Below are 14,245 nucleotides of genomic sequence, written 5' to 3'. Positions count from 1 at the left end.
CGAATAAATAAAATGCTATTGAAGAACCCCTTTTTGTGCAATGCATTCTCAGATGTACCTTAACAAGTCCCTCCTTTATGAAACCCTAAAATGGCAATCCAATTTATATCTTATTCCCCTCTATCTTTGCAGTTTCTTCTTCTCTTTAGAACAATTCAAAGTGATAGAAGGAAATAGTCATTGTTTGCAAGTATTTCCTATGGCATCATATGGAGCAAAGATGAATGAATATAGTCAGTGGAAAACAAATTACTTCCTGAACGACCATAATTATAAATGCGAGTCTTGCTCGTGAATTTCCATGGATAACACAAACATTTTTAAAGTAGAAAACATATTCCTTAAATGGCATTTTTCCTTTTTTACAATCTGATTTCAGACTGAGGAGAAAGAGAATGAAATGTTGTAAGAGAAGTGGCAAATTACTGAAGTGATAAAAATCATGTCAAAACGAAGAACAAGTCGTTCAATTCCAGTTTTACAATGTTGTGTTCTTGTCTTCTGTCCATTTTTCAACAGAGCAACCAAATACTGGTGCCAATTTTTATAAAAACTAAAAATATGATTTTCATTTCTTAGGTGATCTCTTCAGTGCCTTGGAATTTCCATTCCTATACTTTTACATCTTTCACAGCAGTTGCCTTGCCAGGTAACTTTTCAGGCTACAAGCCAGATCTTATGATATGGGTGGGAAACAAAGTACAGTGGTACCTCTACTTACAACTTAATTAGTTCCGTGACCAGGTTCTTAAGTAGAAAAGTTTGTAAGAAAAAGCAATTGTTCCCATAGGAATCAATGTAAAAGCAAATAATGTGTGCAATTGGGGAAACCACAGGGAGGGAGATTCCTAGAGAGGCTGCACGGAAGCTTTTCCTTGCTTTTTCTGGCCCTGTTTCCTCCCAGGAGATTCCTAGAGGTGCCTCACAGAGGCTTCTCCCCGCCTTTTCCGGTTACAATTTCAAAGGCTCGGGTTTGTAATTAGAAAATGGTTCTTGAGAAGAGACACCTGTCATCGCCAACCTCTATATGGAATATTTTGAAAATAATGCATTAGAGCAATCTAAACACAAACCTAAACTTTGGCTGAGATATGTTGATGATACTTTTGTAATTTGGCCACATGGAAGGGGAAAACTAGACAATTTCCTCACACATCTCAATAGCCTACACCCCAAAATACAATTTACTATGGAAACAGAAGCCAATGATCAACTTCCCTTTCTGGATGTACTAATCTATAAAAAACCCAATGGCACCCTAGGACACACCATCTACCAAAAGAAAACCCATACCAACCGTTATTTAAATGCACACTCCCACCACCACCCCGCACAGATCACCTCAGTAGCCAAAACTCTCATCACCAGAACCAAACGCCTAGCTGACCATGAGCACTTAAAAACTGAATTGAACAAACTCAAAGATGTATTAATTTCTAATGGATTCGAAAGGAAAACAATCACAAACCTAATCAAAAAAGAGACACCCCCAAAAAATCAAGACCAAGAACAGGATAATGGCACCACCCTCCTCCCTTACATCAAGGGCACCACAGACAAAATTAGTAAAATTCTGCACAAACATAATATCAAAACTTCATTTGTCACTAACCAAAAAATATCTAACATCCTAAGGAACCCAAAAGATAAAATCCAACTAGAACACCAAGGAATCTATGAAATCCCTTGGAAAACATGTGCAGCCACATACATTGGACAAACCAATCGAAGAGTGAGCGCACGCATTGCAGAACATAAGAATGCAGTTAAAAAAGAAGAAAAGACTTCCTCCCTTGTCCAGCACATTAAAAAAACAGGGCACGAAATTGACTTTGAAAAAACTAAATTGCTTTCTAAAACAGAAAATTTATATAGAAGAATTACTTTGGAAGCTATAGAGATTGAGAAACACCCCCTCTGCATGAACAAAAGGGATGATACGTCCCGCCTACCAGAGATTTGGAAACCAGCCTTAAACAAAAAAACATTTCATAATAATCACCATGTCAATCCTTCAAGTAATTGTGATTCCACCAACCAATCAAATCACTAAAACATAGTCACCCAATCTATTTGCTACATTCAAACCAAATCTCCACCCCTAACACTATATATAAGGAAGAAATGGCAGTTGCAAACATTCCATATTTACAACAGCACGAAGCTTAAAACTTCAGCCTGATGATGGTAAATGTGGTTTCACCGAAACGTCGCATAGACACTCAAAATATTACACGGGGCAAAACCCGAACTCAGAACAATCTACATATATATATATATATATATACACACACACACACACACATACACACATACATATTTATTTATTTTATTAGATATATATATATATATATACACACACACACACACACACACACACACACACACACACATACATACATACATACATATTTATTTATTTATTTTATTAGATATATATATAGCACCTGGACTTATATGCCATTTTGCAGCCCTCTCTAAGTGGTTTACAGAATCAGCATATTGCTTCCAACAAGATGCAATCTAAATGTTAATCCTTAAATCATTTTGTCCCTTCATTCAGTTTTGTTGAAGCCTGCTTCTAAAAGGGACTCTTACTAGATTGAACCAGTTATTAATAACGTTAGTAATATTTCAAAGACTCTCAAGACTTCTCGTCTGATATATCTCTAGCTCTGACATTTTCGTGGCACTCTTCAGCTACCTTTTGAGTTAAAAATAGGTTTATTAGTCCTGATGGCAACTGGGATCAGAATTTCCGTTGCTAAGCAGTAGGTTGTAAAGTGCAATGTTACGTGACTGCATCACTTAATGATGGCAGCCCCGCAGATCCGGTGCTGGAATAATCCTGGGACTGTGTGAGTCATTAATAAAGAAGAAGCCACACAGACAAGCAGGCCAATGGGTGCACAAATGCTGAGGGTGGGCGGAGGGGGAGGGATACGAATCCCAGCGACCGATTAGGTCCCACAGAGTGGGCCTTCTCCAGTTCCCGTCAACTAAACAATGTCGTTTGGTGGGACCCAGGAGAAGGGCCTTCTCTGTGGTGGCCCCGGCCCTCTGGAACCAACTTCCCCCAGAGATCAGAATTGCCCCCACCCTCCTCGCCTTTCGTAAGCTCCTTAAAACCCACCTCTGCCGTCAGGCATGGGGGAACTGAGATATTCTTTCCCCCTAGGCCTCTACAGTTTATGCATGGTATGTCTGTATGTATGTCTGGTTTTATAATAAGGGTTTTTTAGTTGTTTTAGTATTGGATTGTTACATGGTGTTTTTATCACTGTTGTTAGCCGCCCCGAGTCCACGGAGAGGGGCAACATACAAATCCAATTTAAAAAAAATAAAATAAAATAATAATAATAATAATAATAATAATAATAATAATAATAATACTGCAGGCAGGTGAAAAAGCAGTAGAGAGCAACATCCAACATCCTACCAGCTTTCCCACTGACTTTGCTTGAGGGAACCTGTTGTTTTATCTAAACCTAAAACCTGGAATAAAATTCAGGTTAAGTTGCCATATTGGCATTTTCGATAAGTGGGTTTTGAGTCGCATTTTGGCCACTCGGTCTCTAAAAGGTTTGCCGTCACTGGTCTCTGAGAATTTGCCATGACAACTCACCATGGAACAATTCAATAGAGGACAAGAGTTAGTTAGTTAGTTAGTTTAGACCTCTATACCAGTGTTTCCCAACTGTAGCAACTCTAAAATGTATCTGAACTCAACTAATACATATTTCTACTCCCTACCACAGTGGACTTCTGGGATTTCTTCTGACTTTACATTCTATGAAACTTAAAAGCAGCATCTCCTCAGGACAATATTTAGCTTGGAATATCTTAGCAAAGGTAAGATGATTATTATTCTATAACTCAAAAGTTTAAGTGAGCATTGTCTTTAATTTAGTAATTATAGTGTTAATAAATTGTAGCTCCTGTTGCATAAATACCATTGTATTTGGCTGTTATTTGTTTTCTATAATGTAATAAAACAATTAAAAAGAAGACAGTCTTTTCTGACTATGTAATTCCATCGCCTTCACAGATTTCACCAAACTATATATAGATCTTCCGCAAATATACTTTATGTATTTTTGAAATATTGTGGTAATTCTTTCAGGTCTCATAGAACATAGGCTTCTTTAAGCATTTCCCCCAAAGCCAAAAAATAGGTTTTCTGTAAAACCCACAACATAACTGGTATTATATTGGAAACTACAGCCGTACTTCTACAGCCAATGGGACTGTAGGTATTCGTAGGGTGAGAAGAAGCTATGGGACAGGGAAAATAATGGGATGAAAATAAGTCCAAACAAGGAAAACACAGTCATATCCGCACGAATCCCAGTGACCGGTTAGGTCCCACAGAGTTGGCCTTCTCCGGGTCCCATCAACTAAACAATATTGTTTGGCGGGGCCCAGGAGAAGAGCCTTCTCTGTGGCGGCCCTGACCCTCTGGAACCAGCTCCCCCCAGAGATTAGAACTGCCCCCACCCTCCTTGCCTTTCGTAAAGTTCTTAAGACCCATCTCTGCCGTCAGGCATGGGGGAACTGACACATTTCCCCTGGGCCTATACAGTTTATACATGGAATGTTTGTGTGTGTGTTTGCTTTTAATAATGGGTTTTTTAGTGTTTTTGAAATTATTGGATTTGTTTTTTACATTGTTCTTGTTATTGTTGTGAGCCGCCCCGAGTCTACGGAGAGGGGCGGCATACAAATCTAATAAATAATAATAATAATAATAATAATAATAATAATAATATATGTGTTAGGTCTTCTTGGAGAAATTTTTACTACTGTAGGACTTTGCTAGTAGTAGTCAGATTGGTTAAAAAAAAATAGCTGGCTGAGGAAAGAAATTCAAAATAAAATAAAAGATAAAACAACTATGCTGAGCAAGCTGACTTAGACATGATCCAGAAACTCGAGCTGTTAAAAAAGTTGAAATTAATTCATCCCAGCTGTATTTACCCACATTGGTTGGTATAGATGCCTGCAATATCTAAATAACAAACAGGCCTGGTAACACCTTGAAAACGTGGGTCAGTCCTCTGTTACAGGTTCTTAACCTATGAAGGGTCCCAGTCAGCGGTGGATTGCTCCCGGTTTGGCCCAATTTGCAAACCAGTAGCATCGTCAGGAAACTCTTTCCAGCCACCCGGGATGTTTCTGCACATGTGCAAAAATGGCACATGTGCATGCAAGCAATGGGATTTAGAACCCACTATAGGTCCCAGTGCTGGGAAGGAAGAACTCAATATCTTTTTTTTTTTTTGGGAGGGGTGGTGGTGGTAATTTTTTTAAATTTTTCCTCCATACAAACTTTTTTCCATTTCAAAATAATTGAGTTACAATAAAAACAGTATTTAGTTAGTAAATCATAGATAACTGTCCCCCCAAAAGCTTAATACTTCCAAATTAAATTATTTCTGGTATCAATCATACCCCCCCCAACCTTGACCTCTAATTTTGTCATCCAGATATCAAAATTTTTATCTAATTAAATTCCACGTCGATTTCCTTTAACCTTATTACAATAATTTCATCTTATTCTTACAAACACAATTAAGCCATTTTATTTATTCCCCTATTCATGTATTCTAGAAACCCTTACCACCACTTCCTAAATAAAATTAAAAAGCTTATAAGCTCAGAAAAAAAGATCTTAAGCCTGCCCCAGGCACAGAAATATAAACTAACTGTTGATGTGCAGTTGGAGGCCTTAAGAAAAATTAGGCAAGACATGGATGGATCAGTGTTTTCCAACACATAGCTAGTAGCATTGCCAATCTTTTTGTGGAAAAATGAAGCATAACACAACCCGCATTCCCTCCCTTTCTTCCTTTTTGCTTTTCTATTACATCATCTGAGAAACAGCAGACACACTGAAAAAGTGACAGGATTTTAAAAAATAGCTGTGGGGACAAACGGAACAGAATCAGCAAAGCTGTTCATTTTGTTCTTTTTTTAAAAAAATAATTGGGCTTAGGAGCACTTTTTTTTTTTTTGCCTTTTAATAATATCTCAAAAACAGCCTGGAATTTAAAATAGAAATGGAAAATAAGCAAAAATATCTTTAATGCACAGCAATGTTTTAAAAAATAAGAGGCATAATGTAAATATTGGGGGGTGGGGGTGGGGTTTGTTAATCAAGTGCTGTAAGCTGCCCAGAGTCAGTTTCATGTGATTTGGGTGTCTGTACAAATATTTATTTATTTTATTTATTTCATTTATTTATTTTGTCCAATACACAATGAGAGTTTTAGTGGGTATATATCTATATACACATAGTAAAATACATGATGAAGGTTATAGAGGAGATACTCATAGTAAAATATATCTAAGAAAGAATAGAAAAGAAGATATAGGAATAGAACATATCAATGAAAGAATAGAAGAAGAGATATAGGAATAGAAGAAAGGTATAGGAGATATAGGAGAGCAATAGGACAGGGGATGGAAGGCACTCTTGTGCACTTGTACTTGCCCCTTACTGACCTCTTAGGAATCTGGATAGGTCAACTGTAGATAATCTAAGGGTAAAGTGTTGGGGGTTTGGGGATGACACTATGGAGTCCGGTAATGAGTTCCACGCTTCGACAACTCGGTTACTGAAGTCATATTTTTTACAGTCAAGTTTGGAGCAGTTAATATTTAGTTTACATCTGTTGTGTGCTCTTGTGTTGTTGTGGTTGAAGCTGAAGTATTCGCCGACAGGCAGGACATTGCAGCATATGATCTTGTGGGCAATACTTAGATCATATTTAAGGCGTCTTAGTTCTAAACTTTCTAGGCCCAGGATTGAAAGTCTAGTCTCGTAGGGTATTCTGTTTCAAGTGGAGGAGTGAAGGGCTCTTCTGGTGAAGTATCTTTGGACATTTTCAAGGGTGTTGATGTCTGAGATGCGATATGGGTTCCAAACAGATGAGCTGTATTCGAGGATGGGTCTGGCAAAAGTTTTGTAAGCTCTGGTAAACAGTGTGAGATTGCCAGAGCAGAAGCTACGTAGGATTAGGTTTACAACTCTTGAATATAAATAATATAAATATAAATATAAATAATAGAAATGTTCTTTTTTTGAAATGAAATTAAGCACAGTTTAGTTGTGCTGCTCCCAAATGCCACTATCTTCCCAAGTAATTTCAATATTGCTAAATAATATCAATTTGTCTGTCAATGTTTTATTTAGTCAATGCTTTGAATATTAGCATTGGTGACTTAATATCGACTCTTTCCTCATTCACACCAAACAAGGGCTTAGATGTAGTTTTTTCAATCAAAGTTTGTCAGGGGCTCGTTGCCACTGCTTATATTTAAATCTATTTTCTGTTTACAAGGTTTGCACACATGTAAGTTCATGCACACATAATTCTTGCTTTGATACAGAGTTTTTAGAAAATGAAATTAATCCTTTCATCCTACCTGCAACTTAGAAAAAAGAGAATTCAGAATTTCGTTTTCTCTTTTACTTTCTCCCCTGGCAAAGTACCTTACTTTAATTCCCCAATTTATTAATTTTAATAAATTTTAAGTATTACATTTAATCTTAACTTCAATCTAAATTTTATCTGCCAGCCCGTTTAGTCAGTTGTCGTCAATTTTACATGGCCAATAGAAAGCTTGATTTTAGTTGTTTTTTCCCACTTGTAGCCAGCACCTCTAAATCTTACGAGTTTTCTGTAGTAAAATTGATAGTACTATGTTATGGACTTGAAACACCTTCGATTTGGCAAGTAATTGGAGCCATGATTGCTCAGAAAAAACTGTTTTTTGTGTGAGAAAACAGATGTTTTTATCTACCTTCATTAATACTAGAGAAATAGAAATTAGATTCTCTGTAATTGATTTAAAGGTATAGAGAAAACGTTTTTCAGGATACAATTTGAGTTGGTCACTGGGACCAAAGGCTTTCGATGGAATGTTGTTTTTATTATTGTTGTGAGCCACCCCGAGTCTTCGGAGAGGGGCGGCATACAAATCTAATAAATTGAATTGAATTGAATTATTCTTCTAAGTTTTTGGGCTCGTGTTGGAGCCCTTCAGGGAACATTGGATGATGAGCACAAGCCCAAAAGCTTGGAAGAATAAAACTTTGGTCCCAGTGACCGACTCAAATTGGATCCTGGGACATTATCTTAGGACACATACAGTATATTTACCTTCATTTGCAAGAACAAGTTTTGCATGAACTTTGCTGGGAATATGGATGTAAGCCTGTATGAGAAAATAATTTCAATGAGGAAGATACTCTCCTTGGCTGTGGTTCAGTGAATGTAGATTGCTTGCAATCTCACTTTGGAAACTAGGTCAAAAGTTAATTATTGAGAAAAATGTATTAGAGTTAATTGATTTAAAAAAATCACATAATATCAGAATGCTAAAGCCTATGATGTCCAGGACTCATTTAGTTGTTATACTTTGAACCTCTGGCAATTGGTATTTTTTTCTTTTTTATATACAAAAATTGCAGAAAATCCTGGTTATAAATTAATCTAAATGGGGAGATTTAACTGAGGTATGCTGATTAGTTAATGATTGTGGATTAGGGGTGATATCCTGAGTAGTTGGAGCTTGCAGGCTAACAACCAAAACAACCAAGTAGCCTGCAAGCTCCAACTACTCAGGATATCACCCCTAATCCACAATCATTAACTAATCAGCATACCTCAGTTAAATCAACGACCCCAAGTGTTACCCCACTGACTCACCAGGAAGTCTCTACACAGCAGGCAATTGCTGAGCCATCAAACCACACCCAGCCACCACTATTTATAGAAGGAAGGCAGCTCAGGTCTCGCTGAGTTCGCCCTAGAACAAGGACAGAAGCACCAGCCTGAAGATGAAGAGTGGGACCTCGTCAAATACTGCTTATATATATAAGCAGTACACAAACACACACACACACACACACACACCATTATAATTATTATTCCTGGAGATTATTTTTTTTTAAAGCAAATTTGAATTCTAATTTTGGTTGATTCATTATTTTAAAGTGTTTTAGATTTAAATTGAGTGTACAAATCAATGTTTAAAAACACAAGAGTGTCTCTATTTTCAACCTTGTACTTTAAAGGAAATGATGGGAAAAGGAAAATGGAACAGTGTGGGGAGGAAACTCCCGTTTTTACAGTTTTTATATGCAGTGATTAGCTGTGATGGAAGCTATTCAAAGAAGACAGATCTTAAAATGACTAATGGGTGGGTAGCATTTACTCCCTCTGCTTGAAATAAACCACGTTAAAACAATGCAGTGTTGCTCTAAAGTATTCAAGATTCTGGCCCTTTAGTTCTATTTTCTATTTTCTGACCTGAGTTTTTTCGCTATTTTAAGGGATTCTTTCCATATGCCCTCCTGCCCCCCTTTTTTGTGTATATCCAATACATTGTGCCTGCAAATCCATGAGTCTACTTCCCTTCACCCTTGTATTCCAAATTCCAAAGACTCTGAAAAAATATAATTACATTCCTAAGGGACAGGAATCAGACAGACAATTTAAAATATGGCATTCCATCAGTGCCCTGGAGACTGTTTGAAAAAACCCTTACACAAAGGGGAAACTAAATAAATTTATAACACGTACACTGCACACATATTTTCAACACTGGTTATGCACATTTGCCCTTTGTAAAAGAAAATCCAAGTAGTTGCCATAAGTGGAACTCAGCCAGTTTCGAAAGCACCTTTCCTACTCAAAAGCTCCTAGTATCGCAAAGGGGAAAATATATCCTGTCAACTTTTGCAATTTGGCACTTTTTGCAGGGGTTGAAATCAGTGTTTTTCACCTTCATTGACTTTAAGATGATGGGATTCAATTCCCAGAATCCCTCACCTAAGCATGAAGCTGCCGAGGAAGAGAAACAACTGGCTTAAGCCATGCTGAGTTTTTTTTGCTGTTATTGCAACAGGAGTGGAGGACTACAACAGGAATTACTTTCCAAAGACAGCAGTGAAATTGTCATGTACTTCTGTCCTTCCTTTGACAGACAAACAGCTGGTTAGAAAAGGCCTTGCCACTGCTGCCTGCTTTCTCTTCCTCTTTGCCTTGAAATGGAAGGTCTTGTGATAAATCCTAAACTGAAGGTTTAGGATTCTGAAGGAAAGAAGGTTAACTATTGCTTCAACTGCAAGGAACTGGAAGATGGGTTGAAACTAGAGCAGTGTAGAGTAGAGTATGTATATAAATACCGCAGCTAGAATATCGCTAGCGCAAATGTGGAAAAATGAACAGATCCCATCAGAAAGCCTAATTATTGACAAAATATATAGGTGTGTAGAGATGGATGAAATCACAAATTCAATTAAGGGAACTAAAATTAAAGAATAAAAAAGATCATGGTACAAATGGCATGAATGGATTCAAAAGAAAAATTAAAAATGTTACAATACAAAGTATCAGTATATATAGAAAGAAGAACAAATACCTTACGAATGTCAATAGAAACGAAAAGCAAACATTTCCCCTTTTTCCTTTTATCTCAAAGATGTATTATACCAATGATATATATAATTGAATGTACAGTATATTATTAAATTAAAGATATAAAGAAATGAATGATATATACAAAAAGTAACAGAGATGGAATAAGATCTGTAAAATTTAAACAAAACATGTGAGAAATATTTTTGAAAACAATAAAGAGATTTAATATAAAAAAGAAAGTACTGTAGAGTAGAACAGAATAGAATTCTTTATTGGCCAAGTGTGATTAGACACGCAAGGAATTTGCCTTTGGTCCATATGCTCTCAATGTACATAAAAGAAAATATACATTTGTCAAGAATTATGAGGTGCAACACCTAATGATTGTCATAGGTGTCAAATAAGCAATCAGTAAACAATATTAATAAAAATCTTAAGGATACAAGCAACAAGTTAGAGTCGTACAATCAAAAGTGGGAGGAAATGGGTGATCAGAATGATGAGAAAAAATTAGTAATTGTAGTGCAGACTTAGTAAATAGTTGAAGGAATTATTTGTTTAGCAGAATGATGGCATTTGGGAAAAACCTGTTCTTGTGTCGAGTTGTCTTGGTGTGCAGTGCTCTATAGCGATGTATTGAGGGTAAGAGTTGAAACAATTCAATGATGTGAGGGTTCAGTAAATATTTTCAGAGCCCTCTTTTTGACTCGTGCAGTATATAGCTCCTCAATGGAAGGCAGGTTGGCAGCCATTGTTTTTTCTAGAGTTCACTGGATCAGCATTTCACATGTTGCAAAAAGAAATACTGTGCTAGTTTTGCTGCAGTACCAGATACGCTACACCCAGGACGGAAGTGTAGCAGTTCAGTTTTCCATCAGGGCTGACAGCACGGGATCCTAGCAGTCAAAAACCAGCAAGCTTTGGGGAGCGGGGAATTGGTTCTTGGTTATTTGGAAGAGCAGTTCCTGTGGTTCCTGTGGTTGGCTGGATTATTAGAATACATTTCTTAAACTTGAGGCTCATCTTTGGAAATGGTACACCCCTCGAATCATAATACAGGCAGTCCTAGTTTAGCAACTACCTTATTTAGTGGCCATTCACAGTTATAACTCTCGCATACCGTTACATATTAAACATAGAAACATAGAAGACTGACGGCAGAAAAAGACCTCATGGTCCATCTAGTCTGCCCTTATACTATTTCCTGTATTTTATCTTACAATGGATATATGTTTATCCCAGGCATGTTTAAATTCAGTTACTGTGGATTTACCAACCACATCTACTGGAAGTTTGTTCCAAGGATCTACTACTCTTTCAGTAAAATAATATTTTCTCACGTTGCTTTTGATCTTTCCCCCAACTAACTTCAGATTGTGTCCCCTTGTTCTTGTGCTCACTTTCCTATTAAAAACACTTCCCTTCTGTACCTTATTTAACCCTTTAACATATTTAAATGTTTCGATCATGTCCCCACTTTTCCTTCTGTCCTCCAGACTATACAGATTGAGTTCATGAAGTCTTTCCTGATACGTTTTATACCTTCCACCATTCTTGTAGCACTACTAACATAACACTAATGAAAAAATAAGTTTACCAATTGCAATCTATGCAGGTCCGTAAAGCAAAGCAAAATTGAAGTCAAAAGCATAGTTGCAGTTTCATGTAGAGACTTCTTTGATTAATGACTCAGGTACTTCTCCAAATGAAAACTAAATAACACTATAGGTCATTGGATCATTCAGTACAAATTTCTGTTGGCAGTTTTTTTTCTCTCTTCTCAAAAAGAGGACTCAGGTTATCTTAAAGTCAGACAACTTCTGAGGGAACCTCCAATTTTTTCTGCAGGGTATCTGCCACATTTAATCTTTAATTGTACCACTGTGGCCACCTTGACTTTTTTTGACCACATCCTCAGTACACCCCTGCCCTAGCTCTTTGTAAATTCTTGTGATTCATTAAAAGGAGATTATTGCAACAACCCCCTTTCTGTCTTATTGTCTTTCTAGGTTATCACAGCTGGTCTGTCTCCATTCTTCTTTGAAATTACAGTGAATGTACCAACCGCCTGCTGGTATGTACTTTACACATAAGTTGTGGTTATGTAAAATGTCCTTGAATTTCTAAGCCATCTTCCTTAGTTTCTTAGGACTTGAATCATTTTTTTTTGCCAAGCCAAAGAGTTAAACTGTAGAGAAATAACATTTTATAAAATTAGAGAAAGTAATATTGAAGTGATCCTGTGCATTATGATAGGAATAAGGCTCATGAAAAGTACCAAGAGTATCAGCAGTATGCCTTCACTGGTTTGCCAAAGGGAATAGGAAAGCTGTGGTGTGTAGCGAAGAAAACCCACTGACTTTATATGCCAGAGATGGACAAGCTAGGCCTCCCTAGTCTTCTCTCTTTTCTCCTGCTCTTGCCCTGATCTCCTGACACTTCACAGGATAAAAGTCACAATGGGCCTCCAATAAATGGCTGTAGGTTTAAATAGTGTTGTCTGTAAAGCCCTTCATGGCATCGGGCCAGAATATCTCCGGGACCGCCTTCTACCGCACAAATCCCAGCGACCGGTTAGGTCCCACAGAGTTGGCCTTCTCCAGGTCCTGTCGACTAAACAATGTCATCTGGCAGGACCCAGGGGAAGAGCCTTCTCTGTGGTGGCTCCGACCCTCTGGAACCAGCTCCCCCCAGAGATTAGGATTGCCCCCACCCTCCTTGCCTTTCGGAAACTCCTTAAAACCCACCTCTGCCGTCCGGCATGGGGGACTTGAAACATCTCCCCCTTGCCCATGTAATTTCTGTGTATGATTCAACTGTGTGCTTGTTTTTTATATATCGGGGTTTCTTTTGCATTTTTTAACTTAAAACTGTAATTTAGATTGCTAAATATTAGATTTGTTACTATGTATTGTTTACCATTGTTGTGAGCCGCCCCGAGTCTGCGGAGAGGGGCGGCATATACCAATAAATCTAATCTAATCTAAATCTGTCTTCTCTGAAATGATGAACATAGGTATACATGGGTATTCCTGCTTACATGGGAATAATTCCCATTAATTTTAATAGGGCTTTTAAGCAAAAAAAGCACATAAATTATATCTGGTGTGGAAAAAGAGAGCCAGTTTGGTTTAATGGTTAACATAGGAACTAGGAGACCATGAGCTTTAGACCTGTCAAAAAGCACAAAGCCAGCTAAGTGACCTTGGGCCAGTGACACTCTCAGCCTGAGGAAAGAGGCCACACAAACCACTTCTGAACTCTCGCCAGCAAAACTGTAAGTAGATGCCAAGAGTTAAGACTGACTTGAAGACACCAAAACAAAGAAAAAAGAAAAAGAGAACTTTCTTGATATAAACCATAACTGTTTAGTAGTTATGACTGCAAGAGCAAGGCAAAAGAACTTCCTCACCACCAGAAAATTACTTTTTGGGAGACAGTTCTGCATTATAACCGGTACTGCCTTAAACAAGAAATTGGTTGAATCCATGGAGAAAAAGCTTTGATTAGCCACTACTACTCCATGGAAGCCTTTTCCAGAGATAATAAGGGGCAAAACAAATTGTTAGACTTGATGGGTTGACGGCAGACTGAATCACTTTATGTTCAGATGGCTCATGAAGCTGGGAAGGGTCATTAATTTCTACCTCAATCAATAGAAGCTGAAAGCTTTCTTCTCCACAAGCTTATGATGTTTATTAAGAAATACGCCTCGTGAGCTTTAGTAAGATTTATTCTCATGTGGTTGTACAAGATGTTTCTAATGGGTTTGGATCACCATTGCCCCTCCCCACCTCCAAGAGTATGTTTTTCCA

General features: G+C 37.6%; 1 protein-coding gene across 3 annotated transcripts in view; it reads left to right on the top strand.

Moving 5' to 3' along the window:
* Positions 1-14,245, top strand: part of TMEM241 (transmembrane protein 241) — a 69,182-nt gene that overhangs the window by 29,316 nt on the left and 25,621 nt on the right. For all 3 annotated transcript variants that reach the window (XM_070747634.1, XM_070747632.1, XM_070747633.1), the window contains exons 12-14: positions 580-649; positions 3,759-3,852; positions 12,440-12,504. In XM_070747634.1, coding sequence (XP_070603735.1) covers positions 580-649; positions 3,759-3,852; positions 12,440-12,504 — 229 coding nt within the window. The remainder of the gene's footprint in view (positions 1-579; positions 650-3,758; positions 3,853-12,439; positions 12,505-14,245) is intronic.

This window comes from Erythrolamprus reginae, chromosome 3 (genome assembly GCF_031021105.1).
Source record: "Erythrolamprus reginae isolate rEryReg1 chromosome 3, rEryReg1.hap1, whole genome shotgun sequence".
Classification (NCBI taxonomy): domain Eukaryota; kingdom Metazoa; phylum Chordata; class Lepidosauria; order Squamata; family Dipsadidae; genus Erythrolamprus; species Erythrolamprus reginae.
This window is presented reverse-complemented; position numbering and strand designations above follow the sequence as displayed.